This window comes from Gallinula chloropus (assembly GCF_964237585.1).
Source record: "Gallinula chloropus genome assembly, chromosome: 5".
In the NCBI taxonomy this organism is placed as follows: domain Eukaryota; kingdom Metazoa; phylum Chordata; class Aves; order Gruiformes; family Rallidae; genus Gallinula; species Gallinula chloropus.
The window spans coordinates 50,109,841-50,129,646 of NC_140090.1; the positions used below are offsets into that span (position 1 = coordinate 50,109,841).

The following is a 19,806-nucleotide window of genomic DNA, read 5'->3' on the forward strand; positions in this document are numbered from 1 at the left end:
GGGAAGAGTCCTCGCAGATGTGGAAATCATGCTCCTGCTGGGGGAACTGTCCTAGGGACAAAGAACCCTCATGCCTCTTCAAGCCAGTCCCACCAGCCTGCAGCAATGTGGGACCTGCACAAGGCAGAGACAAGGTCCAGCCTGCCCACGGACAACAGGCATGGGGAGAAGCATGGGCAGAGGGGACAGTAGCGGGGACAGTAGCTCCTTACCAAGGGGGAAGGTGACGGAAGGAAGGCAGCCATCGCAGCAGCCTGGCCCTTCTCGGGGTAACGCCTTGTTCTGCCCCAGCCAACCCAGCACTGCGCAGCCCAGACTTTGAGAGGGATGCAGCTCCGTGTTTTCAGGTGCACCTCATTTCCCCTGCACCTGGGGTGGAGCAATGTGCGTTTATCACAGACACCACCTGCCCCCCCCCAAACCCAAACTGTTAAATTTTAAAACCCCCAAACCCAAAGCAATTAAACTGGGTGGCACGAAGACCTGCTGCAGCTGGTGCACTGCACAAGCAGGACATCAGAGAAGAGGACACAAGTGAGAAAGCCGTGATTGACCAGACTGTCCTCGGCGCCGATGGCCGCCTCCAGCCGTCTTTATTTGACTTTGCAGCGCGTTCCGTCTTACACCGTCGCCTCGCTTTCCACGCCCGCCTGTCCCTCGCCAGCCAGCAGAGCTGCCACACAGCGTGCCAGCCCCTGCGTCCGAGCAATCCCAATCCCACAGCGGTGTTAGACCAGCGCACAATTCATAACATTACAGGCAGAAAGATCAAGCGATCGAAAACCAACAGACAACAACTTCACCGAAACACCTCTGCGCGTACATTGTGTAATCCCTTTGCCTTTATCACTACGTAACATCAACACGAACTTACTAAAACTGCTACCAGCAAGTAGAAGATTGCTAATTTCACATTTATAAACCCAAACACCATTCATTCCCGTCCCTTTGAATTCTGCAGACCAGAGCACATGACAGAGCAGAACATCACAGAGCGTTCCCCCTGCTCTTCAGAGCGACGCACATGACACGACGTGGTGCAATGCCACGGTGCAGCAGAGGGTCTTCCAGAGGAGACTCAGATAGCAGCAAGCCCTCGTTTACAAAGCCACAATTCCAGAAAGCTCAGAGGAGATGGGGCTTTATGAAAGATTGGTTAAGATTCTACTCTAACTACTCGCATGAAGGAAAAAATAAAAGCAAAACCAGCATTCATTTAAAAATTAAAAAAAAAAGCAGAGTTCATACAGAATACAAAGTATTCTAACATAGTTAGAGTGGTTTAGGATCCTTGGTACCAGATTTCAAGTGGTTGTGCAGCAGAAAAATCAGCAACATTCCCAATTTTGCCTGGAGGTTATTCTAGAAGCAGAATTTCTATCTTCGTAACACAGCTACCCAGGTAAGAAGTAAATGTGAACCAAGTATCAACACACATTTAACCTACACATCTTCTGTTTTGGTTTGCTTCAGTAAGTAGAAAAGCGTTTCCATACTCAAGTTTTATCTACAGATTATGCCTATATATATATATAAAAAAAAAGTGTGGATATATACATTTGATACATACACACACGCTCGTACATATATACAGAGACTGGCAATGGATGGTCTCCCCTGTGCGGCGGTGACGCGTGGAGCCCACGCACCACCTGGGAACCTGATTTAAGGCTACACAGGGTTACCTGTTCTGGGACAAGACATAGGCCGCTGCTCTTGGTCTGGGATACAATTGTTCCACTTCAGGATCTATCGTTTCACCCCTAGTTGCACGTTGGGGAAATATCAATAACTTAAAAGAGTTTGCTGTATAAAAAACCATTCCAGAAACAGAACTCCCTTATTGGAGGGACCCCCCCGCTCCCATCCCCGTGACATCATTTTTTGCTAACTGATTACAGAAGTCAAACTATACCACATCAGAAACTCCAAACGCACTCATCTGCCTCTTAGTCTATAATGAGTCCCATCAAACTGTTCTGCAGCGTGGGATCCTTCGACTTCCTCATCTTCATAATCGCCCTCTGGAGATCCTGCTGCTGCACAGGCCGAATCTCATCTTCGTCACGGCTGAGAGACAAAGACAAATGGAAGGGAAACAGTGACCCGAGTGCCATCGTCATTCAAGCAACGAGAAGCAATCACTGAGAACAGCAGCTCTGATACAGGCCCAAAATTGCACGGGGAACAGCCACCCCCAACCACCCCCCAGGCATGTACTGCCTGCTGGTGCAGGAGATATTCAGAGGAACATCACAGGGAGCAGAGTTCCTCGCGCGCAAGAGCGTTACCCATGCGTAGGGCCGGCAGTACAGCGCAGTGAGATCACCCCCTGGCAGTTGGCACCACCTTTGGCCTGGCACCTTGGTACACGCAGGAACATTCCCACCTGCTGCTCAGCTACCAGTAATGGGCAGAATAGAGACACATACGGCTCTTCGCAGGCGGAATTGACGTATTCCCTGACGCAGAGGAGGGCGGCATCCCGGCACATTTCTTTCAGGTCGCTGCCTGAGAAGCCATCAGTCTCCTTAGCAACTTCCAGGAGATCTACGTGCCTGTCCACCTGGCCGAAGAACAAGAGGTAAGAGCATGAAAACTCCCAAGTCATTTACTTTGTTGTACCAAGGACACAAACCAGCCACCTCCAAGTATTCTGACCTGCCCTAAGAAGCTCTTGTTCAGTCTGGACTTTATTTGAGAGCTAAAAGGAAATTATTTTATTAATTATTGCTTTGATACCTCCAAGTATTTAATCTCAGTAAATGAAACTGATGCTTCACCTCAGTAAAGCCTGTAGCTGAGTTTCCTGCAATGGCACTGCTTTTACTGGGGGAGGGAGTTAAAGGGCTTGATCAGACCCTATGTGCATCTTCTGATCTCCACCCAATGAGTGCCACCCCATGTCTCCTTTCACAGCCACAGCCCTTGTCCCGTTCTGTCAGCATGCCTTTTCTTTCCATAAACACAGTTCTTGGCCAGTACAGAGCTCCTCTTGCACTGACAGGTTGTTGTGACACCTTTCAGCACAGAGTAAGAACCTCAAAAGCAGCTTCTCGCCATCTCAGCAGCCCAGTTGGCTGCCAAGTCACTGGGCAGCTGCTCCTGCTTTATACAACCACCAAACGGGGAACTTGGAGGCAAAACAAACGTCTCTCAATTCTGTGCACCGGATCAGACTGAACTCCTTCCTGCTGAGGCACCCACCAAGCACCCTTCCGACTCCCTGATGTCCCTCCTGCTTTCCCTGAAGAACAAGCCTTACACCAATACTGTGCTGTTGGCTCTGATCTGAGCCTGTAGTCGCACCCCAGATCCCTGACCGACACATGTGGCTCCCCAGGCAAGGCCAGGAAGGCAGAAGCCTCAACCAAGTGCTTCCTACAGACACCACAGCCAAGAGACACTCAGCAACGTTAACTTCAAGACAACAAGTGCTACAGGCTACATTGGGCAGGAACCTCTGACAACACCACAGGTCCCATATCCTACCACTGGACACACCAGGTGTGCTCCCAGCTACCCCTTCCCCTCATCTTGGGACGTGGCTGGCGACAGGAGCACCACACACAACAGGAGGAGCAAAGCCTACAGTAGTTTTCTTCGAAAGGAAATACGAACTGGGGATCAGAGCGCAACCTCAAAAGGAGCACCCGCAAAAAAATGCCATTCCTCCCTCCTTTCTTGACTTGAACCAACAGACCAGTTAAAAAAAAAAAATCAGGCTCTTTTCCCTGCTTTGTGATGCCTTGAAATTTCTCTCACCTATCCAAGTGATTTCCAAACACAATTCCCCTTCAGCAGCTTTAGAGAGATAAACACGTTATCTTCTTATGTAATGAGAAAATGGAGACAGAGAAATTAAGTCATTTTTTTCTCAGAGATGGTGATTCACCACGAAATCCGAGACTGCTGCTCTGACTGAGCCTCATGCTTAAGCCAGCAGCTCTGCTGCATGAATTTAACACCACACCTAACCCCACACAGGATTCCCAAACTGTAATCTGAAATACCCAGGTAGATAATCACAGAGTCACAGAATGGCCAGGGCTGGAAGGGACCTTAGAGACCACCAAGTTCCAACCCCCTGCCATGGGCAGGGAAACCTCTCACCACACCAGGCTGCTCAAGGCCCTAACCAACCTGGCCTTGAACAGCTCCAGGGAGGGGGCAGCCACCACCTCCCTGGGCACCCTGTGCCAGGGCCTCACCACCCTTGTAGTGAAGAATTTCTTCCTAATATCCAATCTAAATCTGTTTCCTTCCAGTTTAAAACCATTCCCTTCGTCCTATCACTGCATGCCCTTCTAAAAAGTTCCTCCCCAGCTTTCTTATAGGCCCCTTCAGGTACTGGACTAATCTCTATACCTTACCCCAAGGCAGTCAGTTATAAACCACATTTTCTACAACTCCAGAGTTGTTTCTGCACCTCCAGACAGCCAATTAATCATTAAAAGAAGTCCACTTACATTTTCATTTTTCAAAATGAGCTTCAGGATGGCTTCCCTTTGCTTCAGAGCCTTAAAGAAAAGAGATTACAGTTACCAGAGTACAAACACACGCACACGTAACACCTACCAGTTTCACAGGGGCTTTCAGTCACCGGCTGGCGACATGACCTGACCCCTCAAACAGGAGCCACGATACACAGTAAGGAAACCTATCTGATGGCAAACCACTCAGCAAAACAAGACCTAGGGCACTCTGACTCCAGGAGCACATCGAACTAAACATGTACACAAACTACAGGGAAAGGGAAAACGCACCGACAGTTAAGTCTTACTTTGCCCTAAGTGAAGGCAGCTGTCTCCAAAGATTTCCTATCAGCTTTAACGGAGGCCAGACTCTCTAGATCTAGGGCATGCTCTCAACACTTTGCTAAACTGGATGGAGGAGAGAGGGTGTTCTGCTTTAAAAAAAAAAAATAAAAAGAATAAATTAATTCTACAGATGGTGCCTGGGACATTGTAAGGGATGTAAATCACATACTGTAATGAGGGTACTGAAAGAAAGATTCAAATCCTGAGCGCATCCTTACGAGCAAGTAAAACACAGGCAGCAGAGAGACTGGTTTTGTGTCTCCCAAAACCAAACTTGTCCTCGACTCACTTTTGTCTTTAAACAGGAAAAAAACCCTACTCCGTGGATACCCTGGCAGGTGATACCCTGTCCCAAAATACACTCCTTCCATATCCCTCTGCCTTGGAGACAGTTTCTGAGGAGCAAATTTTAGACATTTTCATCTCAAACGTTAAGTTATAAAATCTGCAACTCCACAGCGATGCCTGCACATGCTTCCAACTCCCAGCACACAAACTGCCTCTGCCCTCAACAAGAGTCATAACCAGCCTCAGCTGTATCACAAAGCACTGCAGACAAGAGACAAGCCGTACGCTCACGATACGGCTGTGAGGAAAGTTACGTGCCTGCGCCCAAAATGACACCTCCCGTTGTAATTCTGGTCCTGGGAGAGGGAGCCAACCCCTGTAATATTCTGGGGCACTGCTACTTGAGGGTAATTCATCCTTCTAAGGACAGTTCTAAGTAGAAAGACATGGTAAAGTACCAAAACACCCTTGTCCCTTACTAATTCAAGGGAAACCTGAAGGCAAGCAAGGTGTATGAAACCCCTACTAACAGGCACTGGGGAAAAGCTGTGGCTGGGTTATAAACGCCTTGTTTTGAACAGCATCCACCTACGGGGAGCGAACGCCAGTTCAAGCGCAATGGGCCTGAGAACACAACCACCCTCTTGCACAAGCGATAAAGAGTTTTACTCCTCCACTTTCACCTCTAAGTTTCTGCAAAGGAAATGCCTAACGAAGGCTGTTTCTGTAGCTAGGAGGGAGTGTGGACAGTCACAGCTGAACTCTGTCATACTGATAGAAAAATATCTTCTGGTATCAAAGTGGCAGCTAAAATACCCTGAAAAGGATGGCAAGAGCAAATTTTATAGTAAGGGTAACTTTGTCATGGCTGGCCTAATTGATAAAGGCCTTAATTACTGCCCACTTGGCATAAATCATAAGCAGAATAAAAAACAGCTTTCTGGATTGCTTGCAGTCCCTGGCTGCGGAAAGGCTCGAGCAGAAGGTAGGCTTTGACCTTATCCAGTATCCCTCTATCCAACCAGAGTGCCCCTCTCCCTGTAGGCAAGCACACACACTCACTTCCGTGCACCTTTCTGCCAAGTTTTCAAGTTAAAACGGAGTTGTTTCCAGAGTGTGGCATCTAAGCCACTCCGTTCCTGCAGCTGGAGAAAAAAAGGCAGGAAGCTCTGACCACATGCGCTTGCTCCAGGTAAAAGACCCAAGGAACCAAGATTTCTGTGAGAAACCTCACCTCAAAAAGTAAAGTTATAAACGTGCTTCAAAAAAAACCCACTCCAAAACCTAAATGAAACACAGTATTTCTCTGAAAAAAGCCAACCAGAGAGGTGTGTTTCTTGGCTGAGGAGGCAGCTGCCTGTAGCCCAGCAACCAGCATGCTGTTCAAGCAAATCTGGTGTGACTTACAGGTTGGTTGATGTGAAACCGGGTCGGCATTCTTCTCATGATTGCAGAGTCAAGATCCTGAGGACGGTTAGTGGCTCCCATCACTATTACCTGTACACACCAACAGAAATAAAATAGTCAGCCTGGAACTGGCCTTTGAAAACATCACCACGTTGGGAGTTAATCAAACATGTGACTCTTCCACACTTTATCAAGAACATCGATATTTAAAGAGGTTACATAAGGTTTCTCAGTACTGATTTCAGCAACTGGATTGAAACAGGCAGCTTGAGAGAGCGTTGGTACCACGGAGTACCATCTGAGGGGAGGTTTTTACATTAGTCTGAAGCCTTCTGAGCCCAGTTAGAAAGTTGACACTCTGAGCAGTAACCCAAACCCCCTGCTTGCGAGTCTTGGCGATGTCCCTCCAGTTCCCTGGTGGCCTGGAAGGAACTTGGAAGGAGATGTTTTCATAAGGTCCTAAGGAACGTGGCATTTCTGTGCTACACTGAAAAAAGAAAGGCGACCGGTTCATCAGGCAACTTCTGCATGCCCTAAAATGTTGTTCGGGTTTCTGTTTTTAGGCATTAATAATAAACCCCAAACCATTAAAAGCACTGGTCTATGGTGACAGCAGTCCATCAGCTGCCAAGCTGAAAGGAAGGAGAGTATTTACCCCATTTGACCACATTCCAGCCATGAGTTTCAGAACAAATTTACTTTCCATTCACAGCAGCCTCATTCCCTCATTTGTTACCGTAAGTTATGTACACTGTAAACACCCAGTCACAGAAGTGAGAAATGCCAGGGGAATTAATCTCCTATCCATACAGTTTCCTGACACGCTTCTGCTCTTTTGTCCCGGGTCACTGTTGCGCAGCCAGCCCTGGCAGCGGCTGGGCAGCGTGGGTGGCGTGTCCCCAAGCAGAGTCACCCTGCCATCTAGAGGCTTCGGCACACGGTGGCAAATTGCTACATGCAATTACAAAAAATGAAAAAGCCAAAAAGCCAAAAAAGGGCATTTTTCCCAGGGTTCTGGCAGTCTTCACCGTCTAGGAAGCATTACACACACAAGCACTGTGCTCTTTGCCTGCGTGCTAAACACATGCTCGTGTTTGGCTGAGACACGCCCTGCAAAGGTGCTTCTCTAGGGGACCACATTGAGGGACAGCATGGGACCCGGTGGTGTGCCCTCTGAGCAGAGGAGCCTTCCCAAAAGAAGTGGCTCTGTCCGCAGGCTACATGAACATGGGCACGAACACAGCTGTAAGGGGTTCTAGACTCGAGCCATCCCTTTGAGCGGCACAGCTCTGTTCTCCAGACGCTGTGTGTGCCCCAGGACCACCCCCTTGGCAGGTCCAGTCCAAAGCTGAACATGTGTTTCAGGTGCAATCAACACAGGACCAAATAGCATTCATCATCAACACCTACTAACAATGGCCTCCTAGCCTTTGCAAGTCTTGTTACCGTAACAAAACCCAAATTTAATCCTTATTCAAAGGCAGTGTGTTTGGCAAGACTCAGACAAGTGCAACCCCTGGCTCCCAAGCAAACATCTGCAATGAACAAGAAGAGCCCTTTGAGCTGGCTGTCACATGCTGAGACAATGCAAACATCAAAAGGACACTTCCTGAACTGCAATGACATCTCGGGGAGGAGCCAGAAATACGGTACGGAAACAAAACGCTCCTGCTGAAGAACTCTCCAGAAATCTGAACCAGTCCCTGCGGTGTCGCCAGCCAGCTGCCTGCGCTGCGCTTGACTTGGGCAGAGGCACACCAGGGCAGGACAAGAGTGGCTCATTCAGACTCTGCACGCCAAACTCAAGAGATGGCTAAGGCCATGTATCACCTTACGGCAGGGAACAAACACTTTGACTTGCTCCCAAAAGCTGTTGCTATGTTTGGAAAGGGGAATACATTTAAACACTGGAAGAAATGCCTGCTTGCCAGATCATGTTAGCTTCCAGACAAGCACTCATACCACTGGCCTCCTGTTAGTGGCAAGCAAACGCTCTGCTTTGTGCTCTATTTGGGGTTTGTTTTTTAAACCAGTTGAAAAATATCGTTAGTACAAGTGTGAAAGAGAAGGAAAAGCAGATTTTATAAAGAAAGAGCTAATGGAGGTCAGAGCACAGGAATCTGTCAACAGAAAAATACAGATTAAAAAAGGCTGAAAATTTTTAATTTGGAGAATTATCATGCTTTTTTAAAGGCCTTAAGATCACTGGAGGTGACAGTTCAGAAACATACAAAGCAGGCTTTTGTCTATGCTATATCCAAATTATTTATTTCATGAATGTTTGGGCTGGATTTGGTTGGGGTTTTTTACAGCACTGGCAGCTTTGGGGTTTTTTTTCTGTTCAAAATACAATCCTTCTGCTGAGATTACAGGAGGCTGACAGAAATGCGCAGAAATAACGGGATGGAAGCATAGCTCCGGTTAATAGAACTTGTCTTTTGATAACATCAGCTTCATCACCCTTTCTGATTAACTCCAGAGTCTAGTCCTTGTCTAAAACTAGTCTGGTGCTTTCTGGGAAACAACGCAACTGCCCCACACTGGGGATATGAATACTCAGCTCTTTCAATACCTCTCCTGGCATCAAAGAACCGCTTCACCTCAAGGAAAGGCTTTGACAAAGTGGTTTTCAAAACAGCTTTGAAATTCCTGATTTTGGCAGCTCAAACAGTACAGCCATATTACTGCTTCTGAAAATAACTCCTCTTAACTAAAAGCAAAATGGCTATAAAAACAGGAGGGTTTTTGGGGGGTGTGGGGGGTGAGATCATCAAGAAGAAGGACGATTAATGAGAATCATATTCCCATAATGTTCTGGCAACCACTAACATGGAGAGGTAAAGACACTACCTAGGCCATTACCTGCAACACATTACTCTTCCCAAATGGCTCAGTAACGGGGCGGGAAGCATCCTGTTGCTTTCCTTGTCATCTTTTGTACTTACTTGGCAGTTGTAATCAGTGTCCAGTCCATCCCACAGGCTCATGAACTGAGCTTTCATCATAGCTGTAGCTTCATGGTCAGTGCTGGACCGATTTCGTAAGAAGGAATCTGTGTGAGAGGATTCAGTAGAACACGTTACTTTCAGTCCAGCCACAGGAGCTCTGCCCTCTGGCTTCTCGAGCCAAGACCTGTGCTATTCGCTAACTTACACAGGCTTTCTTAAAAGAAGCCACAAGCACACTGTCAACAAATGAAAAACATTTCGCACAGCAAAGAACAAGCAAGAGGAACTTCACATTTTTAAGCATGTCTTTCGAATTACATTATGTGAGGATGTACCTCTCACATGAGACTGACAACTTGGAGCACAAGATTTGGGACGCTTTCCCAGATTAACGTGAAGTGTAACTTTCACCTTAGTTTCTCACAGAGAGACAGAAGCATTCAGAGTCTGGCAAGAAGACACCAAAGCACAAGAGAACAGCAAGCTGCAGGACTAAAGTAAAGCAGGCTACATGCTTTGTGTCACAGAGCTCCAACTCTGCCAGCCAGCGGCTAAACCACATCTCTCACCCCTGCGCAAAGGGATAAAAAGCATCTTCGTGATGCCCCTTTGTCAGTCTGAGCTGTGGGATGGGCAACAGCTTCGTCAGTCCCCGTTCATGCAAACTGCACAAGTCACTCTAAGAAGTGTCAGCGCTGCGCAGCAGGGAGGGATTTTAACTGAACTGCTTGAGTTCGCAGGGACTTCAACGCAAACGTGACAAGTCCAGATGTGCTAAACTGCTGACACCTTTGCTGCGTTCCTAGCTGAACTTCCCCTCCTGTTTCTTCAGCCTTATTAAAGTATTATTCTGGAGCCTCCCCACAGCCCGTGTTTTGTTTTCCATTATGTGCCCTCTACAGCAAAAACGTCAAAGCACATTTAGTGATGGGTTTTCTCAATAAGGAGTCCCCTTGGCAGAGGAAGAGCTTGCCTTGTGAACCACCTTGGCCCAAACAAAATAAGCACCAACTTGTGCTACTTGCAATTTCCTTCACTAGCACGAGGAAGAAATACGCTGGCTTTCCTAATCTGCCACCATTACTCTGCAATACTCTTCATATTATTAAACCTTGCTCCATTATCACTCTCTCTAAGGAACAGGTGACAGTAGATCAATAGGCCCATCAACTCGAGCCCACCGTTTAGTGTCACTCTACTATAGTTACAAATTAAAAAACTCAACCCAAACAACAACAAAGAAAAAGATAAAAAGAGAGTTACCTATTTCGTCAATAAAAATGATGGACGGTTGGAGCTTTACAGCCAGGGAGAATACAGCAGCAGCCAGCTTCTGAGACTCCCCGTACCACTTGTCCGTCAGCGTTGAAGGCTGGAGATTAATAAATCGACAACCTGCTTCCTTCGCTGTAGCCTTGGCAATGAGGGTCTTGCCGCAGCCAGGAGGGCCGTAGAGGAGCACTCCTGAAAAAGGAGCAGTGTTAACGGTTGCTGTACAGAAAAGCATACAGGCTTGTCATTTAGTCAGGTTTTCCAAGATAAGAAACCAGTGTAGACTGTTCCCTCAAACCAACTACAGAGCTATTTAAGATATCTTTACTGTAAAATTAAAGCAAAGAATATCTACAGACAAGTAGGGTGAAACTGAAGGGAGACATTTATCTGAGGGATGACTATTTTATTACTGTGGTTATAAAGATGGCATAAAACTAAACCCCCTATTTATTTCCTGTAAGCATTTGACAGGCCTCGTTTATAGCCAGTTTCAGCCTTGCTAATAAAGCTTAGCACAGAGGGGAGAGGAGGGGGGAGAAAAAAAAGCCTGCAAACATTTAATATAAATCACCCACAATTAAATACGACATCTCATTTTTAACCTTGTCATAGCAGAAGAATTCGCAGCAGTGTTTTTCTAACGCAGTTGCAAAGAAAACAATTTAAAGAAAAAGGAAAAAGTCAAACAAGCCTGAAACACAGAGAATTACCAAGGGTGGGTGTTTTTTCTGTTGATGTGACTGAGAACCACAAACATAACTACTCTGAAGCAATGACTTCCTATTAACACGCAGCATAAGTCACTAATGAAACCGAGGAGCTGGCTGTATATGGAAAGTCTGCGTTTAAAAGATAAATAAAAAGCAACTTTTTCCTTCAGCTTATTAGATCATGACATTAAAGTAATTTTCCAGGCAGTTTCAATTTGTGACTTAAACAGGAGTAGCCAGGAAAAACTAAACCAGTTACAGAAGCACTTCATTTTCCATCACTTAGAACATGGAACCAAGATGGTCACAGATACATTTAATTAAGGTAACAAATGCTTTTGAGAGAAATCTCAGAAAGCAATACTCCAAGGATCAGAGCAGTAAGGAGAAATTTTGGAATTCTGTCCAATGTTTTAGGTTCAAATTCTGCTCACTTGCAGTAACATACAACAAACACAGCCATAAGCATTCCAGCAGAGACAGTCCAGCTTCTGTCACACTGCTGGAAAGTGAATTTGTCACCTGCCGGTTTCCTTACTGCCTCGGTACTATGCCTCCTAGCTCCAGAGACAATCGAGGGCTCTCCAGAATAAAAATGTGGTCTCTGTCTCTTTGAATGACTGGAATTTCTAGGACTGGAACAGAGAGGTGTCTGGCAAGATTAGCTTACATTGATGCCTCATGTTTATGACTTAACGTTTCTATGATATCGTAGCAATATTAACCAAGCACACAGAGCCGAACAGCAGAGTTAGAGCTCACCTCTGCCACAGGACAAGGTGGGGTATAAGAAGAAAACATCTGACAATTTAGGCAGCTAAAAACGCGGGCTACATTGGTTAGCAAAACTAAGTGTAACATTAGTAACTGGAAAGCAATCATTGCTTCATTACCAAGATGAAACTTACTAGAACTTGATTTCACAGCAAGGGAAGAGGAAAAACCTGAGGGTTTTCCCTGGCATCAGTCCTAATGGTTGCACTTTGGACCAGCAACCCACTTCCTCTCTCCTTTATGGGTAATTATAACCTCTTTAATACCAACACATAAATCCCTCACATTTCTTTCCTACCTTTTGGTGGCTGCAAGAGCCTGGAATTCTCAAACAAGTATTTCTTCTTGATAGGCAAAATGACAGTGTCTTTCAAGTCTGTAATAACGTCGTCTAAGCCTGCAATATCGCTCCAGGTTACCTGACACGGAAAAACAGTATTAGGAGTTATGATCATAGTCCCTGCCAACAAAAAAAATGCCCACAAGCTCAAAAGTAATGCAAGGCCTCAGAAATAAAAAAGGACAAGTGATTAAAAAGACTCTGCTCTCAACAGCGCAATCTGAGGTTTGAATCACGGAAATATTTCCTATGTAATTCCTTAGGTACATATATATGACAAATAATGTCATCTGAAGTCAAAAATCAAGCTCTTCCATGTCTGAAGTGCGTTCATCAGAGTAACAGAGAGAACAGTTTCTTACATGCATGCTAAGCGGGTCCACAAGATGTGCAGCGATACTCATTTCATATTCAGTGAGCTTGACATTCTTCACTCCAATTTGCTTCATTAGTTTTTCAGCCTGGGGAGGGAAACAAATCATCAAGAGAATCAGCAAAAGAAATCGAACACTTAATGCAAAATCTGTTTTTAACAGAACAGCTATATGGAGGCTGAAAAGCTTATCTGTAAGTCACATCTGAAAGCAGCTTAAATCTGTCTGGAGCAACATGGTTCTGCTATTTCCTGATGACTTCTTGTCACCTGAGCGAAACTAAGTCACATGTCTCAGTTCCCATCAAATGTCACACCAACCGTCCCACCACCAAACCCGTGAGTCGTAACTCTGCGATCTCAAAAGCAAGTGAAACAAACACTCAAACACAGAGGAGGCTGCTGTTCAGAAACAGGTCTGCAAGCATACAGGTAACCTCGGGACATAACTGTATCCACGAATATCTGTAGGAGTTCCCAAAGCTGACACGGGTATGTTACACTTTAAAAAAAGCTCAGCTGTCCTTAGGAGCTTTGTCTAGGCTTCGGGTGAAAAGCCCAAAGCTTTTTACTAAATAGAACTCCAGAGTTATTTCACCTGCTTAATTATCTTCATTCACAACCTGAAAATAACACACCAGCTCTAATGAAACATGTAATTGTGTTGTTATAAAAAGTATTCCCTTCCCCAACCTCCACAGCCCTGTGCCAAGGAGAGATTTATGTATTTTTAAGGGGGGGGAAAGATAATTCACTGAAGCTAGTCAGGTTTTTTCCACATATTCAATGTTTTCTGCTTCCCTATTTAAAAGGAAAAGTCATTTTTTGTGTCAACATGCTTTCACAAGTCAGTTTCTCTTTAAACTCAAACTTGCGGTTAAGTCTGACGTGCTTTTGGGATACTGCAACCCCTTATATAACAGCTGGCACCAGCACAGTTTGTGAGCGCCGATTTCTAAAGCAGGGCCAATTTTTTAACTAAAGATTTCATTAAAAAAAGTAAAGCCACTGAAAGAAGAATTAGGTTGCTCAAAATTGCTGTTTGAATCTGGGAAATCTGTGTCAGCCAAACAAACAAAGAAACATAAGTTGTAACGTTTCCTTCAATACTTTCCAAAGGAAAGATGTAACTTTTGGTTCTGAAATGCACCTAATACTTTTCCCAGAGCATTAACTCTCATGAATCATTCCAGTTCAGCATAAGGAATGAAGCTTTGCTTTTTTTTTTCCTTCTCCCCTGCCCTTTCGTGGGTGTTTTGACTGCTACTGGAGGCGGGTGGAAAACAGAGGGCAAGGGACAAAGTGCAAGCTTTCTTAAAAAGGCATTTGGACAGCAGCACTCCGCTTTGTGACTACAGTCCTTGCCTCTGCCGTTAAGCTGCGAAAAAGCAACACAGAATTAAGTTATTTCTGCAGAGAATTAGGTTATTTCTCCTCAAGGTTTTAAAAAGCAACCAAGGGACTGGTGTGAGCATGACTGAACGTGACTGCTGCTTAGCAAAGATGCCAGGAAAAGAAACAGCACGGGGGCCACAGACGTGACGACAGACACAGCATCGTGCTCCAGTTCAACAGTTCTTCCACCGCTTGAAGTTCAGAACTTTAACTTGCTATAAGACCTAAACACTGAAAACTCTAATGGCCTGGATCCTGAGATTAAAAAAAAATAAAAAGCAGCTTCTTAAACAATTTATCATTCCACGTGCATTTGCTGATTACTTTGCTGGTTACGGCAAATCCAGTTTAAAGGTAGCAAGTTTCTCTGTACAAACAGTAATGAAGGAACCAGCGTGTCACAGAAGTATTCATGTGTAAAATCCTACCTGTTTCTGAGCTTCTACTTTCTGCTTCCTGGTTGGATCAATGGCATCAACCATCCATTTAATGGTAAAATAGGTTACGGCACCAAATATGGTTAAACGAAAAATTAATCCAACCACTTCATTCCGGCTCAGAGGACGTGAAAATGCTTCAGCATGGACCATTGTGCTTCTCAATGCTAAAGAAAGAAGGAAAATGAAAGCTGAGAAAATAACTGCCTCATATTTAAACACCACTTGACAAAAAACTATTTCCCAGGCACGTGGTGGGCCTAAAGCTTAAAGAATCACAGAATCACAAGGTTGGAAGAGACCTTTGAAGATCATCGAGTCCAACCATTCCCATCCTATGCTAAACCATATCCCTAAGTACCTCATCTACCCTTTTTTTGAACACATCCAGGGAAGGTGACTCAACCACCTCCCTGGGCAGCCTGTTCCAGCCCCTGACAACTCTTCCAGTAAAAAATTTTTTTCTAATATCCCATCTAAACCTGCTCTGGCACAGCTTCATGCCATTTACCCTTGTCCTACCTCCTGTCACCTGGCTGAAGAGACCATCGCCCACTGCTCTACAACCTCCCTTCAGGTAGTTGTAGGTGGTGATAAGGTCTCCCCTCAGCCTCCTCTTCTCCAGGCTAAACATTCCCAGCTCCCTCAGCTGCTCCTCATATGATTTGCCCTCCAGCCCCTTCACCAGCCTGGTTGCCCTTCTCTGCACTTGCTCAAGGACCTCAATGTCCTTCTTATGGTGGGGAGCCCAGAACTGCACACAGTACTCAAGGTGTGGCCTCACCAATGCCGAGTACAGGGGCACAATTACCTCCCTATACCTACTGGCCACTCTGTTTTTGATACAAGCCAAGATGCCATTGGCCTTCTTGGCTGCCCGGGCACACTGCTGGCTCGTATTTACCATGAAGTTAGAATGGCATCGCTCAACAACAGCACAACCCTACCAAGCAAAGCCACGTAAGGTTAAAACGCATGGCGCTCAGTGTAACAACGGAGTCCTTTCTGCTTTCGGTAACTGGAGAACAAAGGGCAGCAACAATTTGAGGCCTTACTTCTTTAGTGGCTCAAGAGCCGTCTGGAGAGACCTGGGGGTGCTGATCATCAGCCAGCTGAACATGAGCCAGCAATGTGCCCAGGCAGCCAGGAAGGCCAACAGCATCTTGGCTTCTATCAGGAACAGCATGGCCAGCGGATGTAGGGAAGAGATCCTTCCCCTGTACTCAGCACTGGTGAGGCCACACCTGGAGTACTGCGTTCGGTTTTGGGCCCCTTGCTACTAGAAGGACATAGAGATAAGCTGGGATTGTTTAGTCTGGAGAAAATGAGACTGAAGAGAGACCTCGTCATTCTCTACAATTACCTAAAAGGTGCTGTAGTGAGGTGGGGGTCAGTCTCTTCTCCCTGGTAGCTAGTGACAGGACAAGGGAAACGGTCTGAAGTTGTGTCAGGGGAAGTTCAGGTTGGATATCAGGAAAAATGTCTTACTGAAAGGGTTGTCAGATACTGGAAAAGGCCACCGAGGGAGGTGGCTGATCCACCATCCCTGGAGGTGTTTAAAAGAAGATATGTACTTGGTGACATGGTCTAATTGGTGTTGGACCTAGTAGGGCTAAATATATGGTTGGACTCCATGATCTTGAAGGTCTTTTCACTCTATGATTCTTGATTACCTACGCGTGAAAAGGTCCCGAATTCACTCTTCCCTCAGGAGACCGGCATTCCTCTCAGCTACACAATACCCTAATAAAGATTACTTTATTTCAGTGCCAAGTTACATTCCCATTAAGACTGACATTTTGTGACTGTTACTGACCCCGAAACGCTAAGTCATGGGGACAAAGATAACTGTGCTATTTAAATTTCCTTTTCCCGGAGCGGAAGTTCAAAGGAAAGGCACCCAACTGCCACATTAAGGAGCAAGCAACGACTTGTATCGGAGTAAAATGAGGTTAAGAACCGGACACCACACCTAGCAGAATATTTGGAGTTATTAATATCGCTGGAACACTGAAAACACTGGATGTGGCACACAGCTATCAGGGGAAAACGCTGGCTGCTGTATGAGCCAGACCTGGCAAGTACAGCACCTTCGAGCTACGGTAACGTGCTGCAGAGAGGAAAAAATACCTCTTCCTAAAACACTGAAAAATCACTTCCAAAACTGGAGTCTTCTTTCCTCACCCTACTTTCTCCTCGGCCGGTGGGGTTTCCATGTGAGAATCACCAGTGCTCTCTCCTCGTTCACTGCCTGATTTTCCTGCTGCAAGGGCAAAATCAGTGGCAATTCCTTTGGCAGCTTCCAACGCTCCCTGGCCAGTTTCCAAAGAGAGCTGTCAGCCAGGGAAAAGCCACCCTACCTACCGCCAAGATATCCTTGAATTCCCCCCTGCTTGGCTAGCAGCGGCGTTGCGGCGACCCCTATTCAACTCACGGCGCTGCCATACCACAGAGTCTGCTTACAAGGATTTGGCAGGCTGGAATCTGGAGAGGCAGGGCAACATGCTTACCAAAAGACATCAAGGGGCTCACTACTACATTCCAGTATGGATCATTAAAGCAGTTTTGGGGTTTGAGGGTTTTTTTTTTGTTAACTCTTCATTCTGATTAGAAATTTAAAAGGCTGTACCTGCTCGGAAATTAAATAAAGCTGACCTGCTCTGGCACCTAAGCAGCTAAGGCAGAGTCCTCTTAAGGACATATTTCATTTAATAAAACAAAATTAATGTATTAAAATACTCAGTGAATAACAGGAAAAAGTTCCCCCCTCAAAAAAAAAAAAAAGGAAAAAAGCCACAAAACCCCAGGAATTCCCCAACCCCCCCACTGCTTATGGAATCTCTCACCCTGAGCAAGCAGCTGTGCAGAACACCCTTCATAGGAGAGGATTTTAGGCGTAGCCCTTCCAAATTAAGCTCTGTTCACCTCAGCTCCCCCCCACGCGTTCCTGCACCCGCTTTCTGGCGGTTTCCGGGGAGGAGGAGGACAGCGAACCGAGCAGCAACCCCTGAGTCCGCGTGGGGTTCAGCCTGCACGCCGAGCCCGCCAGCGCAGAACAGAAACCAAAAGGAAAAGCGGCTTCCAGCTCCGCGCCCGCGGCAACGCGCAACCGCCCCTAGGAAATCCCCGGCTGCCCCAGCCCTCGGCAAAGACCGGCCGCTCTGCACCCCCGGCCCCGGATCGCCCCACAGGAAGGGGCCGGTTCCCGGCAGCGCCGTCGAGGCCGCACCGGCGGGGTCGCGGCTGACAAGAGAAGGGGCTGGGACGAGACGGCTGCAGGACGGCGCCGCCCCGAATGGCCTCTCGGGCCTCCCGCAGGGCCCCAACGAGGGCAGAAGCGGGCCTCGGAGAGCCCCCGGCCCCGCCGAGGATCTGGAGGCAGCCGCCAGGGTCCCGGCCGTGGCGGCGCGGCGAGCCTAAGGCGGCACCGGTGAGGGCCGGGCCGGGCCGGCCCCGCCGCCCGTGACCTTCCCGCCGCCAAGCAGGGGCCGGGGCGGCGAGCAGAGGAGCGGCGGGCGGCCCTTCTCCCTCCGGATCACTCACCCCTCGGGCTGGTCTCTCAGACACCCGACCGGCAGGTCGCGGCGCCGGCCGCGGGAGCGGAGGAAGGCGGTAGAGGCGACCGAGGTAGTGGCAAGGCGGACTCCTGCGCGGCGGCGGCAGCGGCGCGTCCCTCGCTTCCCCCCTCCGGCCGGCTCCCGCCGCCCCGCACGAAGGTTCCGGCCCTCGGCTCTCAGCCCGCCCATGACGGAAACCCTCCCCCCCGCTCCCCGCCGGCCCGGGGCTGGGCCTGCCCCCGCCTCTCGGTAAAGGAGCGGCGGCGAGCAGCTCGGGTTTGGAGAAGGCGGGATGCCGGGAGGGAGGTCACGGAGATGTACGAATTCCTCACTAAGGGAGACGGAGGGAAGAGGTTTCCCGTTTCAACTTGTAATGAAAACAAGTAGCTACGCTCTCTCGATACACAGTGACAGAAAAGTGTCCAGAAAAAGGTCAAAGCAGGGGGATCTCCGTAGTAAGTATAGCTAATCCAAAGTCTTGGAAACTTATCTTCAACTGTCCTGCACTTGCATCTGTGTCACTGAAGTTTTAGGGTCTTTCAGACACGTCTTTGCTGTCAAGCAACAGCCAAATTCATCCCGCTTCCCTAAATACAGCACCTCAAAGCCTTTATACGTTGCCGAAGGCCCAATATAGGACCGAGCTGGTGCCAGAAGCTGACCCCACAGAGAAGCATCCATCCCTCTGGTACTGCTGGCGCTCTCCGTGTTCACGCAGACCCAGCTGTAGCAAGGTGTTGCTCTGCCCTACACCGGGCTGATGGGGAGCTGCAGGAGGCTGGTGCGCAGCCAGCAGAGACTACCCGTCTGTTTGTCTGCATTGGGCCTTCATCTTCAATGTGTACCTTCTGGTATAAGTGTCTGTCTGAAAGGGAAATGCACTGGGAATCTTGGGTTTATACTGGGGGGCTGGGGGGGGGGGGGGGTTGTGGGAAGGTCCTTGTGGAGCTGCTGTGCCCAAAAGCATAGTGCTTCAGCTGCTTTGGATCACTGGGTACGCTTCCTATGTAAGAACAGATGTACAAAGTGGTAGTGTAAACAGAAACTCATTGGGCACACTTGGTCATCGATTTTGGTGGGGGTTTTTTGGGTTGATATTGGAAAATTAGATTGCAAATTCCTCCCCCCCCCCGTAAAATTGCAGATTGAATGTATGGATGACTGACTTGGACTCAAGGAGATTGTAGCTCTTGAATACAGGACTCAAAGGTTACCAGAGGGACCTAGTGTAGTCAGAAAACTCATCAGAGAAGGTGGGAAGAGGGCTGCACAGCATACATGCTGTTGTTTTTGACTGCTGGGCACTTTGCTAGGGAACATGTTATTTTTGGTGAACTTCATTCTCCAGTTCAGTGCAGGCTGGCCAGAGCTTTATCAGTGACCTGAACAAGAAAAAATGGGAAAAGAATAGTATATTAAAATCAGATAGGTTCTCAGTGGCTGGAGGCAGGGAGGGGGATGCAAAACACAGGGAGCAACAAA

At 47.3% G+C, this 19,806-nt stretch overlaps 1 protein-coding gene across 1 annotated transcript; it reads right to left on the reverse strand.

Annotated features, from left to right (window-relative positions):
* Nucleotides 1–552: 552 nt before the first annotated feature.
* ATAD1 (ATPase family AAA domain containing 1) lies at nucleotides 553–18,418 on the reverse strand. Its single transcript, XM_084265152.1, has 10 exons — nucleotides 18,311–18,418; nucleotides 14,759–14,934; nucleotides 12,925–13,023; nucleotides 12,521–12,641; nucleotides 10,727–10,927; nucleotides 9,461–9,567; nucleotides 6,516–6,605; nucleotides 4,470–4,520; nucleotides 2,433–2,566; nucleotides 553–2,070 (listed from the first exon to the last, which is right to left on the reverse strand). The coding sequence occupies exons 2-10, from the start codon at nucleotides 14,918–14,920 to the stop codon at nucleotides 1,950–1,952; spliced, it is 1,086 nt and encodes a 361-aa protein (XP_084121278.1). The 5' UTR covers nucleotides 14,921–14,934; nucleotides 18,311–18,418; the 3' UTR covers nucleotides 553–1,949.
* Nucleotides 18,419–19,806: the final 1,388 nt, after the last annotated feature.